Raw genomic sequence first — 22,749 nt, 5'->3', positions numbered from 1 at the left:
CTCCCCCCTTTGATTACAGCTGGCAAAGGAAATAAAGGTACTATACTGTTTTGAAACCATGCATTCTTTCTTAGTGAGATAACTGACAAGGTAGTCCGGGTGGGGTGAGGGAGGGGGGGAAGGACAAGGGCACATTGCTTATTGTAGCCACACTACAAATCAAAACTGGTTGAATGACAGCCTTCTGTTGCTTGGGCCATCCTCTGGAGTGGAGTGGCTGGGTGCCCAGAGCCTCTCCCCCCCGTGTTCTTGGGCGTCTGGGTGAGGAGGATATGGAACTTGGGGAGGAGGGCAGGCGGTTATACAGTGGATGTAGCGGGGGGTCTGTGCTCTTGTTGGCTTTCCTGCAGCTCCACCAGATGCCTCCTCATGTCCGTTTGCTCCTCCATTAGTCTCAGCATCGCTTCCTGCCTCTGCTCCTTGCTGTCACTTAATGCTTCCCTGGCCTCTGCCACTGAATGCCTCCATGCATTAAGCTGTGCCCTATCAGTGCTGGAGGATTGCATGAGCTCGGAAAACATGTTATCGCGAGTGCTTTTTTTTCCCTCCTTCTAATTTGTGATAACCTCAGGGACGGAGATGATAGGGGGAGCGTAGAAACACTTGCACCTGCGGGGGGATAAAAAGGGAGAGTAAAATTTAAGATGATACATTTCTGAGAACAAAAGGGAGACTCTTTCACAGTGAATCAAGCAATTCACAGCAGACAGCACATGTGCTTTTGGTACAAGGTCGCATTTTGCCTTTTATATCGAGTGCCTGTGGGTATGGTGACACATCACACACGGCTGGGCAACAGAATTCAGTTTCCAGGCAGCCAGGGTAAGCCAAAGGGTACGCGGGGTTGCCTTTTTCTGCCTTCATAACATGTGGGAATTGTTTCAAAGTGCAGTGCCATCCTTTCCCATAGCAAGGAATGCCGGTTGGCTTTGCCATTTAAAAGGAGGGGCTGTGGTTTTTGGTGGCTGTGCGGCACGCACCTCCCACTGCATGGGTATTCTCTGGGATGATCCCTTTTACCCAAGCGCAAACAGCCCAGCATGAACGGGGTCCTTTTACTGTTCCCTTACAAAAATTCCCCTATTTCAACCAGGTGACCATGAATCATATCAGTCTCCTGAGCTAACACAGAAAGACATAGACTGAATGTTGCTTGAATGCGAGCAAAACCCAGGACCATTCACTGCCATGCTTTGTGCTGCAGTGATTCCAGACTACTTGCTACTGGCTTGTCATGGTAAAGTGTCCTACCGTGGAGGACAAAATAAGGCAACCCTCCCCAGAAACCTTCTGCAAAGGCTTTCAGAGTACCTCCAGGAGAGCTTCATAGAGATGTCCCTGGGCGATTCCCACTCTGTCCCCAGACATGTTCACAGGCTTTTCCAGTAGCTGTACTGGCCGCGAATGCATCCGAATTCTTCAGGGCAAATCAAGTATTAAACACAATTGCTTTTAAACCCTGTTCTGTAGTTACAAATGTGCACTCACCAGAGGTGCCTTCTCTGGCTTCAGGGTCCAGGATCCCGCCTGGGGAGAGTATTGGCTCCAGGGTGATGAAAAGGTCCTGGCTGCTGGGGAGAACGGATTCACTGCTTGCCTGCTGTGCCTTCTCCTCCTCCTCTTCCTCATCCACAAAATCCTCCTCCTTGTTGCGTGAGACTCCCCCCTTGCAGGTATCCACAGACAGTGGTGGGGTAGTGGTAGGGTTCCCCCCCTAGAATGCCATGCAGCTGATCATAGAAGCGGCATGTACGGGGCTCTGACCCGGAGTGACCGTTTGCCTCCTTTGTCTTTTGGTAGGCTTGCCTGAGCTCCTTAACTTTCACACATGTCCCTGTTGTCGCCTCTGTCCACCATGCTCTGTGTGATTTTGGCATAAATATTAGTATTTCTTCTTTTTGGTCGGAGTTCTGCCTGCACAGATTCTTCTCCCCATACACCAGTCAGATCCAGTGTCTCCCATTCAGTCCATGCTGGAGCTCGTTTGCGATTCTGGGGGGACTGCATGCTCACCTCTGCTGCTGAACTCGCCACGCTGACCAAACAGGAAATGAAATTCAAAATTTCCTGGGGCTTTTCCTGTCTACCTGCTAGTGCATTGGAGTTGAAAGTGCTGTCCAGAGCGGTCACATTGGAGCACTCTGGGATAGCCCCCGGAGGCCAGTACCGTCAAATTTGCACTACCCCAAATTTGACCCAGCAAGATCTATTTTAGCGCTACTGCCCTAGCTGGGGAGGAGTACAGAAGTTGATTTTAAGAGCCCTTTAGGTCGACGGAATGGGGTTGGTTGTGTAGACACATTGCTTATAAAATCGACCTAGCACGGCTAAATTCGACCTAACCTCGTAGCTTAGACCAGGGCTTAGACACTGAACTGTCACTTGAGTGAGGGACTCCCAGGTGAGTACCGTAACTACAGAGCTAAAAGTTATGAGGGAGCTCCTCCTCCTCTTGTAAGAAACCCCTTAGGCGCCTGATTCCAGAAGAGGTTTCACAACTGTGAATCCAAACTAGATTTAGGTGCCTTCCTGCAGTCCAGACTTGACTCCTAACTCCCTGTGAAGGGCAGGGCTTGGGGCACACGCCTTCCCTTTGCATCTCCCATTGGTTAGCTCGGGCGATTCCTCACTCAGCGTGCTGCCTCTTGTGAATCCCATTCTTTGGTGCCTGTCTTTTCCCATTCATTATACAGGGAGCCTAGGTGCTGAACCCAGGATTTGTGAATCCCAGTCATTTCTAGGTGCTAAAAGTGAGGCATTATGATGGATTGTTTGATAATTTTGTACTTGGGCCTGCACTTCCGCTTGTCCGTGTGCACAGTCTTATTGGAGTCGGTGTAGCTCTGCATGGGATAGAGTTAATCTGCAGGAGGAACTTCGTGGGATTGAGACTTTAATTTGGCATTATAGGGCTCCAAGAATTGATTATAAAACATAGAAACTTCAGAGGACTATCAGCTCCCAGTACATGGAGTTGTTATTGGCCTTTTAAATTAAAAGAACTTGGTGAATGGTGTCCTAATGATATCAAACTCTAGGCTCTGATGGAAGAAGATGCATCACCACAGCCCATTCTGACTTTGTAGGATTTGGATTCCTAAAGAACATAGACAACTTCTGTTGTATAAAGATTCAGCGTCAGGCATCACACTGAGTTTAATGTGGAATAAATTTGAGAGATTAATTGAACACCTCTTTGATTTGTACGTGACTCCAAGACAACCACCATAAAATTATTAATTAAAAACACTATTTTTATTTAAGAATTCTACAAAATTATGTGTCGTTGATATTTGACACTATTGAGATTACATTGGATATATGGTCTGGAGTAAATGCTAGCATGATTCTGAATATGTTAGTATTTTCTTACATATCTGGTGAGACTCCTTTATTCATTTTGGAACAGAAGTTCCTTTTTGATTTGTTTTCTTTTTTAAAAAATACCCAATAACATGCAAATTCAGTCTCCTCAAAGAAGAGTCCCAGTGGAGGAAATATATCAGACAACAAAGACAGTCTTGTATCTGTAGCTAGAGGCTATATGCAGCTGCCATATATTGCCATATACCTTTTTTTTTTTTATTAATAAAAATTTGGGACACAGTTATTAAGGAAAAGTTAACTTTTATATTAAGTGTCTGGATTTAAAGTTGGCTAGGCCACCAATTCAGGAAAGCATCCCTATTCAGGAAGGGCACCTAAGCAAATGCTTAAGTTCCATTCAAGTGCTTAAATTAAAGGTGTTTATGTGCCTTTCCCGAGTCAGGGCCTTTAAGATTAAAACTCACATTACATATGTCACTTACGGCAAATATGTAGTGCTTCATGTGTCTCATATAATAAAATTTTGTATGGTCTAACCCCAGTTTGCTGTTTATATAAGGTCTGATCCAGTTCCCACTGAAGTCAATGAAAAGACTCCCATTGATTTCATTGGGCTTGGATCGGACCCCTAGTGAAGCACTTGTTTGTTGTTGCACTTTAAGTAATAGATACGTTTTTTTAATTGTGAAAAAACCTAAATTGTCCTTTTGCCACTTAACTGAAAGTTAATACTTAACTGTGCCATTTGTTGTGACAGAAGGAGAAGTTCCTGGTAGTGCAGTATTAGTTTTTGACATCGAACTGCTGGAACTAGTGTCTGGTTTACCTGATGGCTACATGTTTGTCTGGCATGGTGATGTCTCTCCAAATCTCTTTGAAGAAATCGACAAGGATAATAATGGAGAAGTTTTTCTGGAGGAGGTGAGTTTAGGGGTAAAACCACCTGCATAGATTTTTTTTTTCTCCGCGCCTCCCCCCCCACCCCCCCAGCTCCACCACCATCAAGCTCATGGATATGTCAGGTTTTGTCTTTAAGTTTTTGAGTTTATCCAGCCCAGGCTATGGTTATTACCAAGTTAACAGGAAGCTGCCATTTTAAATGAAATTTACATTTTAAATTTTCAAAAAACCCTACCAAGAACAATATGGGCTGTCAAAAGGCAGAAAGACAAGTTAAAAGAATAAATCCCTTTTCCCCCTTCTTCCTATTATCTCTCTCTCCCTCTCTCCTATCGCTGCTCCATTCCTACCCTTACAGTAGGGCTGAAAGGCTCTTGTCTACAGAATAGATGTAATGTACGTTGTGTTTCAGAACTGAATGGGGAGGGAGAAGCTTGGATGTGATTATTGGTACCAGAGCTCGATCTATAGAGGGGCTGGCGGGGAGATGTGAGAAAGGGTGTTGGGTCAAAATGTTTGTAAATGTTGAAAATCACACTTCTCTGTGAAGTTTTGTGGCTGCTATTGTTACAAATAGCACCTGAGATTATTGTAACTGAGATTAGAGGGGGAAAATGATCTAGTCAGTCTGTACAATTGCTGCATTGGACAGCAGTTTGTGCACAGTTTCCCTGCCTCTGTTTGTGTCAGTATTTTAGATGGTAACACGTAAGGGACATTTTTTGTTTATTAAAGGAAAATTTGCTTAAAAAAAGAGAGTCTAGAGGGCTCAAATGCAGGTGTAAAAACTGAAACTATTTTTAATTCATTATTTGAAGCTGAGCAGATTTTATGTTATTGTCTCTTTTTAAAAAGCTTTCAGCAGTGTGATAGTTCCATTCTCTTTGCTCTCTGTTGTAAGACTGTGATCCTAAGTAACCCTGTATTTACACCCTACACACAATTGTAATAACCTTTCTACAATATATGCCTTGGGAGGTATCATTTGAAAACTAATAACTTATTGTGCATTAATATTCTTGCATAATGTGTGTGTTAAGAGATGGATATATGTTGGAATTAGGACTAAAGTGTGATTAAATGAGGCATGTCAGGGGAAGCTGGTAGCCAGGTCTGCCTTAGACAAACGAATGTTTATTTGATTCTCTGAGCAGCCTGGTTTTCAAGAAAAGACAGTGAAGGTCCATTTTTACATATTAGGTAAACATAATTATTAAGCTAACAAGTGCGGGAAGAAAGAACATGAAGTTTCCTTCACCACCAGACTCCATGTCTCCTTCCTCGCAGCTTGAATAAACCCTACTTTCAGGGGTAATCCTCAGAAGAATCCATTTTAAAGGTTTATTGGCCTATAAAGACAGGGTGGCTGAACCTCAAGTGATAATCAATTGAATCAACTGCTGGTATACAATATACAGTATTATAAAACTGTTTGGAGAGTGGTCTTTTCTGAATGCTAATGGCACAGTAGTGATTAATATCATGGTGAAATAAATATATATTAACACTATAGGAGGAAATATGGATAAATAATATTAGGTGTTAAAGTCTGTGGCCAAACAGGAAGGAACAGGTTCCCTCCCAGACACGACAGATGGCAGCTATTTACCTGTCTTCTATGCAAATTCAGCATGGTGGAATCAAAACAGTGGAAGCCCCACTTACACACACAGGGATGAGGAGCCCACAGAAAGGGAAAAATAGCATGAGGTCATCCTGCCTCTTAAAACAAGATCATTTTAACTTTGGAAGATGTAAGCAAAGACAGAAGCCATCTTTGGCAATCATCACTAGAGAAACACAAGGGAACAGAGCTCTTGCAAGCTGAGAAAGATGGGCTCTTCATACAAAGAGGGGCAGGGGTTTGAAATCTCTGGAAACTGAATATAGGTGAGAAACCATCTTGAAAAAGCTTGTACCTTGCTAGATTAAGTTTTAGATGTTTAGATGCATGTTTTCACTTTTATTTGCTTGTAGCCCTTTCTAACTGTATTCCTTTTACTTGGCATCACTTAACCTATGTCTTATTGTTAATAAATTTGTTTTATTTTTACTATAAGTTAAATGCTGTGTTTAAATAGAAGTGTGTTTACCCAGTAGGTTAATAAGCTGTGATATGCTTTTGTGTCTTTAGAAGAACAAATGAAGATATTCTTTCGCTGAATTGCCCAGAAGAGGGCTGGGGGTATGTTGGGGTCACCTTGCTGGTGGTAGCCAAGGCTGGTGGAAGCCAGATGGGGCTGTACAGCTGTAGACAGGCTGTTGGAGTCAGAGTTGCTGAACAGCACACGGCCACTCAGGGTGTGACCTGCATGCTTGTAGGCTGGCAGTCAGCATCTCAGGCTGGTAGCTACCGCAGCAAAGCATTTAAGGCACCCAGGGTTGTAGGGCAAATAGTGACACAACCCTTTACTGATCTGGATTGGATCCCAAATCCCATGACAAAGACTACCTACAGTTGCATGAGAAAAAACTTTACGCTTTAGTGGCCTGATCCAGTGGAAAAGTTTCCTTTGAACTGGGGCCTAGTTTAGGGGAGTGTGTGGTGGCATCTCTCTTGTTGTCAGAAAACTTGAAAGTTCTCTGTTATATTGTTGCCTAGTCATAGAACTGGTTGTCAGCAGAACTGGCAGCTAAGTCAGGGTGTGCAGTTTCCGTGAGACAGCATAAAATAGGCTGAGGGTATAAGTACATACACCCCTTTTAGTCACCCCTTATTTACTCTCTTTGCACCTTTCACAGCAGTTGCAATACCAACGATCCTCTTCCTTTCTCCGTTAGCTGACATAATTGCTTGCAAATAGTTCTTAAACAGTATAGTAGTTTTTGTTTAAAAAAGGTTCACAGTTTTTAGTTAAAATTTGTGGGGGTTTAGCTGGTTTCAGGAAAGTTTTCTTTACTTTTTTTTTTTTATAGTCACTTCTTCAGCTTTTGAGTGATCTTAGTTGTGGCAGCATGGGCATGGATGCTCTGGTTCTCAATCCCTTAAACTGACAATATGGCGACTGGGATTCTAGGGCAGGATGTCTCATACTTATCTGAAGGGAGCCTGTTGGAGTCCTGAAAGCCTCCTACTAGAAAAAGCGTCCTATGGAATTGGTTTAAAAGATTTGCTCAAGGTAGAGGCCTTGTCCCTGTTTTTTGTTCCAGTTATCTGAGATTCCCTTTTGTCTCTTGTGTTGTCAAAGCTACCCCTGGCAACTGCAAAATTGTACTTAAAGGTTAGGAGGGTCTCAGAGTTGTAGGCCATGATAGCCAGCCAACTTTCTCCAGAGTCTGCAAAGAAAAGGTGGTTCTGAGGCCTCCAAATTTTTAACCAAAATTGTGCTATTATACTGGACTTGCATCTTGATCAGTCTGTTACTGGCTGTTTTTTTCCTTAATCCCTCCAGGGGAGGTGAGGTTACAGAATATGGATGTCAAAAGAGCAAATAGTTACTATTTAGGGAAGCCGAAGCCTTTTAAAGAATCAGACTTCCTGGAGCCTTTAGACAAAAATCTAAAGGTTACCTACTTAGCTCAAATGCCTGCATTGGAATATTAGATTGTGTTAGAACACATGCTAATTTACATGTTAAACAAGATTTCATCCCAGGGTTAATGATAACTAAAGCTGCGATTTAGTTACGGAGGTCACGGAATCCGTGACTTCCAAAGACCTCTGTGACTTCAGCCAGTGCCGGCTGGCAGGGGGGACCTCTGCTGCTCCTGGCTGCCGCTGGCAGCACAGGAGACCCCCACCACTCCCAGCCAGCAGGGGGGACCCCCAGAGCTCCCAGCTCTATGCAGCTACCCAGGCTCCCCATTTTGTCACAGATATTTTTAGTAAAAGTCCGGGACAGTCACGGGCTTCCATAAATTTTTCATTATTGCTCGTGACTTGTCTGTGACGTTTACTAAAAATATCTGTGACACAATCTTAGCCTTAACTCCATAATCAGTTGATATGGTAAATATGACAGTCTTTACCTATACTGAGGCTCACAATTGTGTTAGAACAACTATAAACTAACACAGCGGTTTTCAAACTTTAGCAACCCGAGGATCCCCATTTTGATTTAAAATTTTTCCACAGACCCCAAGTCCCCCGCTCAGCCCTTCTATGGCTCTAGGTATATGTTTTTTGTTTTTTTAAAGTCATAGGAGAAGTAGTTAAAGATAAATGGATTAATAAATTGTGTGAGGAAAATTTATTGAAATGTTACCTTTGCACTTGCTTCCATGTCAGTTTTTACACTTGGAATTCCCTATACTTGTACACAAAACCAAACCCCTCTCTTTTCATTCATTTCCCTTCTCAAAACTCTTCTTATGCAAGGTCCTTCTCAGATAAACCATCTTCAGTCTGTATTGTGGGTGAAATCCTGGCTTCACTGAAGTGAATGACCAAACTTCTGTTGACTTCAGTGTAGCAACATTTTACTTCATGTCTGATCTGTCCAATTTAGATTGTAAAATCTTAGGGTAATAACATATATGTTCTCCCGCCCCTCCAGTGGTTAGGACCCTGGTAGTTAGTACTGAGCAGTATGGGACTAATTGTTGGTCTTTCTAAAATATCCATTTAGTCTGTTGTTTTAATTATTCCATTGTGAACCTTTTTTTTCTCCCTAGTTTTCAGAATACATTCAAGCTCAGGTTGATTCTGGCAAAGGAAAACTAGCTCCTGGCTTTGACTCTGCAAAGATTGTTAAAAATATGTTCACAAATCAGGACCGAAATGGAGATGGCAAGATTACAGCTGAAGAATTCAAACTGAAAGACCAAGAGACCACAGAGGGACATGATGAACTGTAAAACAAAACAAAAAACCAGTGAGCTGACCTACTGTCACTGTGTGTGTACTGGAAGATGTTTGACGTACTGTGCATGTGCGTGTGTGTGTTTGAAGGGATCGTATTTGGGGAAGGTGTTTGTATACAACTCTTCATGTATGCATGGCGGTATATGTGGAGTGGGTTATTACACGAGAGAAGGTTTTCAGCTAGAATGGGTAGTTACGTTTTAAAAAAAACATTAAGGGCCTCAGTGTGGGATTTATAAAGAGATTGAGTGTACTGACAAACATGGTTACGTGAACAATACGGTTAATTTTTATGCTTAGAATCACAATTTTATTATTGAATGATGTACTTCACTTGGTTGGATGAAAAGTAGAAAATATGCAATTGGTTTTTTTTTAGTTCTTTAAAAAGCCTTTTTGTATTTAAAGTTATTCTACAGGTATGTAAACAAACAGAAAAATATGTCCCACTAGCATACCTGCAAAATAACAAATTGCTGCATTAACAGATTAGAGTTACTGGTAGTACCCCTTTAGAAAGCATGTATTCTTTTCAATAACTGAACAAGCCCCTTTTAATAATCTCCAGTAGGATCTATCATTTGCAGATTACAAACAAATAAATTATTAGACATGCCATTGGAAAATTCTGGCAAGCTGTGAATAAAATGAGTATTTTAAGTTGTGCCCACATGTGTAATGATGGGTTTTACTGGATATGTGACAGAAGTTTGCTACATTCCTACATCTTATTTAACTAAAACACTTCACTCTCAGAGGACTGTTAAAGCACTGTCAAGGTATGAATACTAAATTTTATATCATGTCTACTGTATGTTAAAGCCAGTACAGTCACCCAGTTGATCTGTAAATGTAGCAAGTTGTTTTAATCAAACAGACCAAATAAATACAATTAGATTAAATATTATATTTTCTGGAAAATGACATGAACTTTCCTCAACACACACAGTAGAGAAATACCTCCCTAGTCATAGAAGAGTACAAAGGGAGGTGTATGTTTCCATTATATGCTTTGAAGTGAGACACCTGCTTTCCTTGATCTGTACATGAATGGTGCTGGTTTTACACTTTCTGGCACACTCATTTGAAAAACTGCTATTTTTTAATTACAGAAAATGCCATGAACTTTTGTTGGGTTTGATACATGCTGGATAATTGTTTTTTTTGTTATATAAAATATTGATCAACACAGATTGTACTCTCCCCCCTCCCCCGGGGTGGAGGGTTTAATATATCTTGATCAGAACAAGAACCTTATACACACACCATATGCAAGATTGCTATCCTGAATCTATATACAGTTTCATTATTGGAACTAAAACCCTGATGAGAGAACACCCCTTTGGGCTGACAGTAGTTAAGTAAAATAATTCTAACTGATTAGCTATAACATATTTCTGTTTTGTACTTCATATTAATAAAGGTTCTTTGGAAAGTCTGGAGTTTCTTAAATTGATCTCACCATTAACAGTGCCTGTTCAGAATGTGCTTTGACGTTTGCTTGTACTGAAAAATAAACACAGTTCCTCTAACTTTACATTTATATATAAACACCACCCTTATTAATGTCCCCATGCCCAGTGAAAGCCAGACTACCTTTATGTCTGAGGTTTTGCTTTGTGGTGCTAGGACCCTAGTTAAAAACTACAAGGAAATCCTGACTGACTACTTAGATATGGACCAATTTTAGCCCTTTAATGCCTGGTAGAAGATCCTAGGTATTAATGGATTGCAGTTGGAATCTCATGCATTATCATACAAATGGCCCTTCAGAACCATTAACATCTCACCAAAGCAGTGTTCTTATGGAGGCTTTAGTTCCTGATGTTGCACAGAGTTTCCTCCTCTATTTTGTTTCAAAATACAAAGATAGCTCACTAGTAACTGTAGTTCAAATATACTGCTTTTGCATATTTCACAAAAGGTGCCTTTGGTACACAGGAGCTATACAGCAACCTTCAAGGAATCAGGGCACATTGGGCTCCTCTTTTTGTGGCACTGAAAATGTGGAGACAATTTTGCACACCCAAATAACGCAACCAGTTGCACAGTGCTAACCCTCAGGAAGAAGGGAAGGCAGGTGGGTAGTCAGAATGTACAGTGAGCACAGCTTAAGAAGTTGTTGGTGAGTAACCTTTAAGAATCATTCCACACATTTCCCCTGCAGTTGGTCTTGAAAATTCCAGTTAAATCAGAATGGTAAAACTGCCCTACAGATCTAGATGCCAAGTAGGGAGCAGTACCAGATAAGTGTGTACAGATATCCAAATTTTTGTAACAGTTCCATCAAAAAGACAAGTTGTCATTTTAACCATAGTAAATGGAAGTCTTAAGCTCCTCACCTAATAGGCAACAATCTTGTGTGGCATTCATAGCCAGACCCATGGCAATGTCCCACTGAGTTTAACTCACTCTTCCTTTCTGACTTATTTAACCCTACTGTGTATCTTCAGTAGCATGCAAACATTTGAGTAGCCTGCCACACTTGTTTGGGAGGAAACTTGTGATAGATGGTCTCAGGTATCTGAGCCTGGATTTTTACAAAAGAGAACTGAAAGGGTGAGTAGAGGTAAAACTTAAGTAAATTTACTTTCAGTATAACCACTCTTATTTGTTGTCTGCAATTAGGTCTTCATGCTACTTTCTAATTCAGGCTGAATCAGCACCTGCATTTTAAATGTACTGCCAATTGGGGAGGGGGAGAAAAGGGGAAATATTGGTTGTGCATGAAAATTTAGTTTAGGAATTTGGAGTATGACTAAACTCTTCCCCTGAAACTTGAATGAATAAATCATGCAGCTATCTTAAGTTATAAGAACTAATTTTTAAAAAATTGCTGTTTAAATTATAGGCACAATTTTAAAAAAATTAAGTGTTTCAGCACCTGATGGGGCTCTGGAGATGAGTAGTATGTGGACAGTTAGCTGGTCATACAATGCTGGTTCTTGTTTCTAGCCATCAGAATAAATTGGAAAAGGAAGATGGAAGCAGCTAGTAATTTTTTTTTCCTTCCAAAAAAGCAAAAAATACATAAGTATGAGTCTTAATCTTCCATGTAGGCAAGATTTGTGGGTGCCACAGCAATGTTAAGAAATTATTCCTGGGGGGAAGTCTATGCCATTGCATACATGCAGAATTCATGTCCCCTGCAGAATATTTTTTCTCAGCAGAAAATACTTTCTGTGGGAGAGGTGATGCAGTTACACCTTTTGCCCACCAGGGACTGCTGTGGTGGCAGAACAGAGGGCAGCCACTCCTGGTCAGGAGCAGCTAGCTGCAGAGAGAGGAGAGGGAGAAGAGGCTGTGTTCCTCACAGTGCCCTGTGCATGGGGCCAGGTGGTATAGAGGGAGTTGGACAGCATAGGGCTGTTGGGGCCGGGGGGTTACACTGGGATGGGGGCCAAATGGGAGTGAGGGTGCAGGGCCAAACGGAGACAGGGATGACTGAGTGGGGGTGCAGGGACACATAGGGACAGAGGCAGAGTTGCCTGAAAGAGGCTAGGGGTCAGCCAGAGTCTCCATGGGAGAGACTCCCCAACAATCTTCCCCCACCCCTCCAAAAAAAAACCCGTTCCATTTTACTTCCACCCATATCCGACAACTCTTCAGGTTAGCGCCCAGGCTTCTTCCCAGCAATTACTTCCCTCTCCCTGAGCTCCTCTGTTATCCCTGATTCCCTCAAGCCTTTTCAATGCTTCCGAGGGGGAAGCATGTGTCTGTATTGTAGTTTAAATGAATTATTACTGAAAGTTCTGTATTAATATGCCTAGTAAGGAAACTATTTGTCAAAAACCATTTTCTGAATCTTTTTTTGTTGTCCATATTGTTACAGACATACTTGCTGACAGATATTTTGAAATAAATTACCAAAATTATTGAAGCTGGCGTGATTATATTGTGTTATTTTGACAAAATATGCAGTATTTTGCAGAATTTGAAAATATTGTGGGCAGAATTCCCCCAAGAGTAAGTGATCGTAGAAGGAAAGTTTCAGTTTATTAACATGCAGCCCTTCTTATGGAAATATTTTTGAACCCCCCATTTAGCATGTACTCAAGGAAAGAATGGTTGCTTATCTTACAGTAATTGTTGTATTGCCTTGGTGAGCCTACTGCCCTTGGAAGGGTGCAGAACATCCAACAATTTGTGGTCTCTTGTACCTCCCCCAAATGTAGGTCAAGCTTCTGCCATGCATTTTAACATCTTGGAACCACTTAAATAAGTCAACTGGAGAAGACGGTGAGGGGTTCACTGCCTCATCAGGGGCAGATGAGGAAATTGCAGGTGAGATGAATTGTTCTCCCTTGTCTGATCTTTGTCTCTAGTATCTGAGGCTGTTTTAGTTGACCTGCCTGCAAAGATCTATATTGCCACTTGGGAGGGGAGTTAGCCCTGGTAGGGGGCAGAAGCTACTGGCTCGCAGATATGGTATTGCATATCTTAATCGGCAGGGTTAAAGGTTGATAAGCACGTGGCTGGGATATAGACTGGTGGGACATAATGGAGGACAACAAGCAGCCTGTTCTTGGAAATCCTTGCCCTGTCCTTTTGAGAGAGCAGTTCATGTTTCTCTGTGCGATCCCCGTGGAGGAAAGATGAGTCCCTACTGCACATCAACAAGGAGGATGAAAAGGAGTACACTTCCTCCAATGGTGGGGCTACTCTTTCAGGCGTGCTCTAATGTCCACTCTAGAGGGAAATGAGTCAGTACTAAGGTCTCTGTAACTGATTGCTTACCTAGCAAGGGTGGCTGCGCTATTGGGACCATAGAAATCACTCCATACTGCATATGCGCTGTGCCAATAGGGATGGTGTCAATGAGCAAGGTATGAAGGAGGTCAGTGCAAAAGAAAGGGTGGTCCACAAGTTTAGTGGGTACCAGATGCATATGTTTAACAGGTAGTACTAATGCACCAAAAGGACCTAAGTCTGGCCATTGGCTACCTTTTGCCTGTTGAGTCAGGGCCAGGGTGACTCTTGTATTTGGATTTCATAGGCATGGCAGAGGGTAACCAACATCTCAACCTGATTCTGAAGCTGTGTTCCTTCCTACACCTCTCAGGAGTCACCAGTGCCAGAATGGAAGTGAACAAGTAGGGTCTCTTGGTTAACAGAGCATGGGTGCTTGGGGCAGAGTTTTGAGTCACTGGGGCGAACTATAAAGGGAGGGATGTAATAACTGAGGTCTAGCTACATCCTTCCTTTTGCTATCTGAAGGCTTGTACAGAGCACTCCAAGAGAAAGTTTTAGGCAAGCCTCTCTAGCTTTTTGTTTGATTAGAGAGAGCATATTGAATGAGTGCCCAGCTGTAAGCAGGCACTGAAGTGTTACACAAGGAGCAGGTTAACAACCCTGGGGGTTTTGCTTCTATCATAGTGCTGGATCCCTTATACTTGTCTAGCCTCCAAGCAAAATATCTGATTGTCATTTGACACAAGAGAATTTAAAGACTACAACTCACTCCTGAACTAATTAACATTACTAATCCTAACAGTGCATAGAGCTGCTGCAGTGGTAAGAGAACAGAGGGATGGTTGGGCCTGCTTTGCGCCTGAGAGGAGACAGATACAAGGACACCTCGGAGTGGCCTCACTGACACTGCTGGCCAAAACAATCCAATCCTATGTGCATAGGGGACATGCACGTGAAAAGTGTAATCCATATGGCCAGTCACTTCAAGAACTACCTTTACTTTGTGGGTGGGGAAAAACACAGACGGCCAACTCACTTATTGTTAACAGGAGTTGAATAGATGTAGCAATCATCTATAACGTACTGGGCTCATGTTGCAGTCAGTTTGACAAGGAGTGAACACCATGGTTAATCCTGTGAAAGGAGGATTTACATAATGAACTGTAATGGCACCGTTAATTAAACCAAAACTTAAGTTCACAAAAGATAATTAATAGGATAAAACAAGTTATGTATGTACACTACTTGTCACTTTAGAGGTATTTAGAATCATTGTTATAATATGGGATGTGATTTACTACATATAAAGCAGCATAAAGAATGAAGTCCTGACAGGGAGCTGATGTGCTAGTTTGTAAAATTATCCTTACAGAACTGAGAAGTTTCCTTTGACTCAAGCGTAGTACTGATTACACCAGAAAAGCAAGCTACCTGTGTAATTCTCCCACTGCACAGCTGAACGTAAATAAATGTTAAAAGGTAACCAAAAGAGCAAACTGCTTCCCTTAACTGTATTTTACAGCCTGCCATGGGAGATTTTTTTGGGTAGCTATTCTCTAAAGCTGTTGTGCAAAACACCCAAAGCCAGTCAACTATAAACTTTACAGGTGACTAACACTTAACTTTCAACTGTTACTGATAAGGCAGTGCTATTTAGTTAAAAGTAAACTTTAGCAAGTTTTTGAAATCAGTGATTTGATTTAAAATAGTGTGTAAAGTGATACTAGAGTCCACATACAGTAACATTTTGTCTGAACCATGACATCTTTATGTTGTAGCATTTTCACCACAGGAAAAACCCAATATATTATGAAAACTTACTGTGACACATTAAAATAACACCACTGCCCTCAAGTGCAACTATGATTCTTGAATATAGCTGTCTGTGTGAGAGACAACTCAGGACTGTACAAAATACAACACAGACCCCTGCACATTAGCTAATCACAGAATGTTTACATCTTAAATGTTACAAAATATCTCCAATTTCTAAAACACCCCTCTCATATGCATGATTAAAAGAACAAATTGCAATGTCCTCTAAGCCGTAAAGTTAATTACATCTGTTAAAACAGAGCAGAGGTGAGAGACAGTGAGGGGTGGCATAAGAACAGTAAAGCTTCCAGTTGACAGTGGATGCTGTATATTACTTTTAGATACCAAAAATGATCAAAATTTTTAAATTAAGAATTACAAGAGTTCAGAAAATATGGATAATAAACACATCTCTAAGATAGCACAAGTGTGCTCTTCTGTCCAGTTGTCCAATTAGGAAAAGTAGAGTGACTTGAGGATGCAATTTACAGGATTTTCTGTAGGATGGAATTGGCCACATCTAAAGATTCATCTTTCACCAAAACAATATCATAAGAGTCCATGTATTTTTCCAGAAGTTCTTCTACCTTGTTAGCAGCATGAATGAAGGGGGGAAGAACACCCAGTTAACAGGTTTTAATGTAGAAAAGTCCACCACCATTATAAAACTAGTATCAAGTCTCCTCCCGCCCACCCCCCCCTCATTATCAAGGTGAAATAAGCATATCCACTGCTAGCTACTGAGGGTTTGAGTTCCACAGTTTGTGGAAGTGAGACTAAAAGCAAGTTTAAAATTCAAACCACTTATTTAAGAGTATGTATAATAGGCGCTCAAGTACATATGGCTTTTTTTTCCCCCAATATACATTTATGGCAGGCTGTACTCAAGACTTCATGCATAATGATGTTGTCAATGAGTAACAAACCAGGTTGAAACCTGTCGCAGCTCCATGACAGGAAGAGGCTGTAGGATTTGGGAATGGACTTCTATTGTGTCATTAGTGGATGAGAAGAAAATACAGGCAGTATTTTACACCCCTTGAATATGGTATATATTTCAATTTGGAATGCATTTTCACTTTGGAAGTGCCTTTTAGTTTTGCAGTCGAAGTCTTGGGTCTCATCCAAAGTAGGAGAAAGTTTCTTGCTTTTAATATAGCAAGTTTGCTCAGACACAGATGTGGGACTGAAGGAAAAAGGGACAAAATTTAAGGAGAGAAAGAATCACTGCCTATGAAGGTGATTGATTACTTTATAGCCTTTCCCCAGCCCCTGAATTTCATATCCCAGCAAGACAGCTGCTTCAGGAGAAGTTCCAGTAAAGAGAATACTAAAGGATGGGGGAAAGTTAAGCTTCTGCTTTAACAAGTCATTGGTGTGAGGTGAGGAAACCCTTTGAGTGTCATCTTTGGAATACATTTGAACTGTAGAAGATATTAAAGTTACCCCTTTAGTAGGTACATAATGCTTTATAGAATATCTTTATTTTGCTGCTCCACAGTATGTGTGATTAGAAGGAAATATCCTACCCCAAACTTACCAATATGTAAACTACTTACTTTATCATTTAGATAGCCAATCTTAAGAATGTGTTCAACATTTGCAACTCCATCTGCCATAGTTAAGTCTCCCTGTGAATCTCCAAGCAATATGATGTTGCTGTTGTCTTTTAACTGTTTGAAGTACTCTGTGTTCTTCAAGGCACCATCATGTTTGTTATAAACATGAATCAATTCTCCTTTAAATCCCTTTAACACACCCTATTAAACAAATGCTAAAAGTTATTTCTAATGTTATGAGAACAGATTAAATTTCAGAGTGACATGTTTTATTTTGGGCAAATATTTATTCTTTTAATCCTCTTAGGTTTTATGCAAGACTCATTACTATCAGAGAGCAGAAGCATTGCTAAGGGGTTAGACTGTAAATCGGTGATCTGCCATGAGCAAAAAAGGTAGCACACCGTTATGCTGCCCCAAGAACACTCCACAAGTAAGCTATCAACCACGTGGGTGGTTATCTTCTATTTGCTTTGTACCGAGGACAAGGACTGACTATACAGTGCTCCTTTTCCAAATGGCAGGGCAATTAACTGCATCTGCTGCATTAACATGCTCAATTAGAGTGTTATGCTGTATTATATGGGTAATACACACTTTATCCCTCTACCTACCTGTTTCAACTCCAGAAATGTAGTATTTCATACTTACATTCTCATCAAAATCCATGAAATTGGAAACTACTTTGACATTAGAATGGTAGACGCCAGCCTGATGGATGACTTCCTCTAGGATGTCTCCAATCCCAGCAGAAAATATGAACACAGGAATATTATGTTCACTGAGCTTATCAAAGAAGTTCTCATATCCTTCCCTGCAGAACAGGATGTAAATACAAGCTAAAACACAGAAAAAAATTGCCCAAAACATGAAAAGTAAATTTTCAAAAGACTTTCCCAACTTCATGGGGAAATTTCCTTAGGCATTTCACTGTATTTATGTTTTCATAGTTTTTTAAGGCCAGAAGGGACCATTATGATCATGTAGTCCAGGGGTTCCCAAACGTGGTTCGTGGCTTGTTCAGGGCAAGCCCCTGGCAGGCCACAAGACATTTTGTTTACCTTAGCGTCTGCAGGTACGGCTGCTCGCAGCTCCCAGTGGCCGTGGTTTGCCATTCCTGGCCAATGGGAGCTGTGGGAAGCGACACATCATAGACTTTCACCACATAATTCTTGCACTGAGCCATAACTTCTGATTTAGCGAGAATATATCTTTTAGACAGACATTCAATCTTGTTTTAAAGGCTTCAGGTGCTGGAGAATCTACCACATCTTTAGGTAAATTCTTCCAATTATTAATTATTAGGGCTGTCTAATTATTAAAAAAATTAAATCAAGATTAAAAAAAGTCCCAATTACTTGCAGTTTTAATTGTTCTGTTAAACAATAACAGAATACCATTTAATTAAATATTTTTGGATGTTGGAGGGGAAGTGTGTGTGTGTGTTCAGGGAGTGAGACACTGTGTTTGTGTGTTGGATTGAGTGTGTTCAACACACTGTCTCTTTAAGCACTGCACTCACCAGCCTGAATGTTTGCTCAGACAGCAGCAGCTGCTGGCAGCTCCTACTCCTAACCCAGAGGCAACAGCAGCAGACAAGCTCCCTGTCCCCCAACCCCAACTCAGCAGAGACCAGGTACATGGGCTAGGAAATGGGGACACCCCAGTATCACCCTCCACCCCATGTGCACAGGAGGCTCCTGGTCCCAAGCAGCTTGGCTAGGGGTGGCTCCAAGGCAGGGGTGGGGGAGTGTAGGAGCAGCAGCAGCTGCAGACAGCAGAGCAGCGGGGGGAGGAGGTGCCCTCCCCCCTGAGTGCCGTGTCCTGGGTGGTAGTCCAGCCCGCCCACTCATAAGGCTAGCCCTGCTCATGAGCCAGCAGCAGACAGGCTCCCTTTGTTCCCCGCTCAGTGGTGACCAGGTACATGAGTGGGGGTAGGGGGACACGCCAACATCAGCCCCCTTTCTCCTACCCCACTCTGCACAGCAGACAGGAGGCAGGCTCCTGGTCTGGTGCAGTTTGACCACGGGCAGCTCCATGGGGAGGTGGGGGAGGAGCAGCAGTGGAGCAGGGCAGCGGGAGGAGAGGCATCCCCCTGAACATGGCGCCCTGGGATGGGATCAACGCTCATTACAAATAAATGCATTAATTTATTTTAAATTAATTGCATGCGTGAACTGCGATTAATTGACAGCCCTGTTAATTGCCCTCACATGGAATACAGTGCAGACTCTTCCCACCATTGGATCCTGTTATGCTTTTGTCTGCTATATTAAAGGGTTCTCTAACTATCAGAAATCTTCTCTCTAGGTATACACGATTAAGTCACCTCTTAACACCTTCTCTTTGTTAAACTAAATAGGTTGAGCCTCTTTAGGCTCTCCCTGTTAATACAAGTTTTCCAGACTTTGAATCATTCTTGTAGCTATTTTCTGAACCTTTGTCAATTTGTCAACATCTTTTAAAAAGTGACACCAGAACTGGACACAATATTCCACTAATGGTTCAACTAATGCCGTATATCACTTTCCTGCTTCTATTCTATATGCTCCTGCTTGTACAGCCAAGTATAGTATGTTATAGGTAATGCCTGCATTCTGAAAGTGTTTTGTAATGATGCAGATTCATGCAGCTGAAACTCATTTATATATGTGCACAGATGCTGCACGTGCATTTCCCTTTAAAAGCAGAGTCTTAGTATAATGCTTCTTTGTGGTTAAAAAAGGTTTTTCTTATCTGATGCAACAGTAAAAAACTGAAGCAAACTGTCCAGTACCATAGGCAAGAATAAATAAATCCAGACAAATTAAATTCTTGCATCCCAAGGCTGATTTTTAAAAAAACACCACCACACATTCCAAACTTACAGCCAGTTCTCTGGAAGATCTCTTTGGAAATGCTGATAGAAAAGCACAGAATATAGGAGAAAACACTGGCGCCTCAGTAAGAGTAAGGACACTGGGGCAAGAATGCCGGTTATTAAACTTGTCTCTCTTCTTAGGGACAGAATAATATTCCACTATTTCAAAAATATATAGACATTCCTAAATTGTCTTGTTGCTACTTTGTTAGTATTTTCAAAGGCTTAAAGTCAAGTGCCTAAATCCCTGTGGTACTGTTGAAAACCTCTCCTGTATGTATATTTGTGAGGCAGAAAGTTTATAGGAATAACAACCATGTAAGACACCATGTCAAAAGTTGTCTGACACAGTAGACTATCTGTAGTTGCAAATATCTCAAGTGTTCATTCTAATACATCTTTGATATCATGTTAATGTATTTTTCAGATGCAAAATAGACACGAGTCATGTAATATTCACATCCAATTTCTTCTGAAAATATTACGTATCTACAGTTTTCAACAAAAATGGTTTCCTGATATGAGCAGTAAGCATAATAGCAATAGTGTAGAGTCCACGGAAACACTTTAAATAGATCTGACATGCAAAGAATCTTACTTCAGCATAACATCAGATTCCCGCACGATTTCTGCAAATTTATCCTTTTGTAAACCTTGTTCAACAAGTAAAGTATGTGATTTATTGTACCTAGGAATAATAAATAAAAAAAAAGAGTCAAACTTCCATTGACTTAAGGATTGTAAGGCTCGCATTTAAGTCTGAATTTCATTTGTCTGTAGTAGCATACTACATTTAATTCTTGGTAAGATTTTTAAAATGATCTACTAATGTGAGACACTCTAAAAATACCCTATGACCAAGTTATGATTAAATATGTATCCAGCCAAAACATGGGGAATTATATTTAGTGAATTTGTTCACAAATATATCATTGATTTTTGAGCAGGAATACATTATACATTGTTCAGGATGCCCCAGCTGAGCAGCGTCAGCAACACCAAAATCTCTTTTGTGCAACTTTCCCCAAAGAAAGGTGAATTAAATTAACTGAATTAGCAATAGGTCAACTTTAGCCCGTATATTTTAGAAAGACTTTAAACAAAAAAGTTAAATCTTACTTCATTGTGAAAACTGTAAAAAATAAACTCATACCATTCAACCATGTAAGGATATTTTTCTTCAATGGTAAGATCAGGGTCAATTTCAATAGCATAATAGGTTTCTTTCAGCTGCAATAACTGAAAAGAAAACCAGAACTTTTAAGATCTTTCAATTATAAAAAAGCACTTAGGTGATTATTCCATGTCCAACCTCCATGCTTTGATCTAAATAATCAACTCCGTTTATCTGTGATTTTTACTGATTTACTTTACTAATTGTTGGTATGGAATCTGAAATGCTTTATATTGTATTTTGTATGCCGATGTACAGATGAGTGCAAGAAGTTAGTTTGTATACATAAAGATGAAACATAAGTAAACCGCACATTTTGTGAAACTAGATTATTTCTAGTTTTGATAGGAATATACATTTACTTACATTATGCGAGGTTAACAATTTGAGGGCTTGGTTGGTAAACTCCTGACTTCACTGAAGTCAATGAACAAACTCCCACTGAATTCAGCGGGGCCAGAGTTTCACTTCTGGTTTCTTACAGTGCAGCATAAATTAGATCACACTAGAACTAAAATATAATGTGAAATGAATCAGTCTGTACCAGTGATCAATGGCTAACTGATTTTCTGGTTACCTTTTTCCGACATTCTTCTGTGATGAGCTTACAGTTATCAATGACATCTGAAAAGATTATTAAAAAAAGTCACAAGAAGTTCCATCAAAAGGACTGAATTTCTCTCAACTTTTTATTTTTTATGCCTTGTATAATGCTGAAGAGCAATGTTTGAGTATATACTACTGTACCACAAGTTTGCTCACAACTGTTCATACCAGAGCCCACTAGAATGCATACTTGTCTTTCAAGAGTTTGGACTGAAAAAGAACATTTAATTGGAAAGAAGAAAAAAAAACAAACCCAAAATAAAATACTGATGTCCCTTATTCTAAATTTTTAAATTGAAAAGTTTCTCAACATATTATTGTAGCCTGACAACTTTAGCAGCTCGATTTCATTAAGACATATTACCTCGTTTCCTCTGCTTTAAGAGAAGGGTAAAGCATAAATTTCCAAGAGCTGCAGGGGGTTTTAACCATATGACTCTTGCTAATGTCATTGTTATAACCCTAGACAACTCTAAAAATGCATACCACAACATACACAACCCTGTGACCAATAAAAATCTTCTTCAGCAAGTCTAAATTATTGATGCAATGATAACGCTACTGGCATTGTGCACTCTAACTTCAAGTCTGAGTTATTTAGATTTGATCTCATGATATACTGAAACACTGATTGAGAACTGTTTTTAAGGTGGAGAGCAATTAAGACATTCTAAAAACTCATTTATTAGACCGTACAACTCAAATAAATCAAGTGCAGGTGAAATCTCCATATAACAGGGAAAAACAAGAAAGAAAACTACATGCAGTAGTTAAAAAAAAATCATTTAATATAAAAAGTACTCACTGTGACATGTTGGACATCTTTTTCCATTGTAAGAAAATCTACTTAATGTCATATCAAAATCTGTAATAATCTATTAAAAGAAAAAAAGTTATAAAACAGATGCACAGTAAAGGTAAATGCCTAGAATCTGAATGATCACTACCGATAGCTGTGAGGACAATAGACTTATCACAAGTCTCCTTATAAAGACTCTACTGAAATACTTTA

General features: G+C 40.6%; 2 protein-coding genes across 5 annotated transcripts in view; one reads left to right on the top strand and one right to left on the bottom strand.

Moving 5' to 3' along the window:
• The window catches only part of FKBP9 (FKBP prolyl isomerase 9), a 30,563-nt gene extending 21,539 nt beyond the window's left edge, over positions 1-9,024 (top strand). The window contains exons 9-10 of the mRNA XM_077809238.1: positions 4,085-4,248; positions 8,842-9,024. Coding sequence (XP_077665364.1) covers positions 4,085-4,248; positions 8,842-9,024 — 347 coding nt within the window. The remainder of the gene's footprint in view (positions 1-4,084; positions 4,249-8,841) is intronic.
• A 6,439-nt stretch (positions 9,025-15,463) lies between these two features.
• NT5C3A (5'-nucleotidase, cytosolic IIIA) overlaps positions 15,464-22,749 on the bottom strand; it is a 35,813-nt gene continuing 28,527 nt past the window's right edge. For all 4 annotated transcript variants that reach the window (XM_077811054.1, XM_077811056.1, XM_077811053.1 and 1 more), the window contains 7 exons: positions 22,543-22,612; positions 21,709-21,755; positions 21,111-21,196; positions 20,556-20,645; positions 17,749-17,911; positions 17,098-17,298; positions 15,464-16,125 (listed from right to left, as the gene is read on the bottom strand). In XM_077811054.1, the coding sequence (XP_077667180.1) occupies positions 16,024-16,125; positions 17,098-17,298; positions 17,749-17,911; positions 20,556-20,645; positions 21,111-21,196; positions 21,709-21,755; positions 22,543-22,612 (759 nt within the window). In that variant the 3' untranslated portion in view covers positions 15,464-16,023. The remainder of the gene's footprint in view (positions 16,126-17,097; positions 17,299-17,748; positions 17,912-20,555; positions 20,646-21,110; positions 21,197-21,708; positions 21,756-22,542; positions 22,613-22,749) is intronic.

The sequence above is a fragment of the Eretmochelys imbricata genome, chromosome 2 (assembly GCF_965152235.1).
Source record: "Eretmochelys imbricata isolate rEreImb1 chromosome 2, rEreImb1.hap1, whole genome shotgun sequence".
Taxonomy (NCBI): Eukaryota; Metazoa; Chordata; order Testudines; family Cheloniidae; genus Eretmochelys; species Eretmochelys imbricata.
The sequence above is the reverse complement of the archived record's forward strand: the minus strand, read 5'-3'. Positions and strand labels throughout refer to the sequence as shown.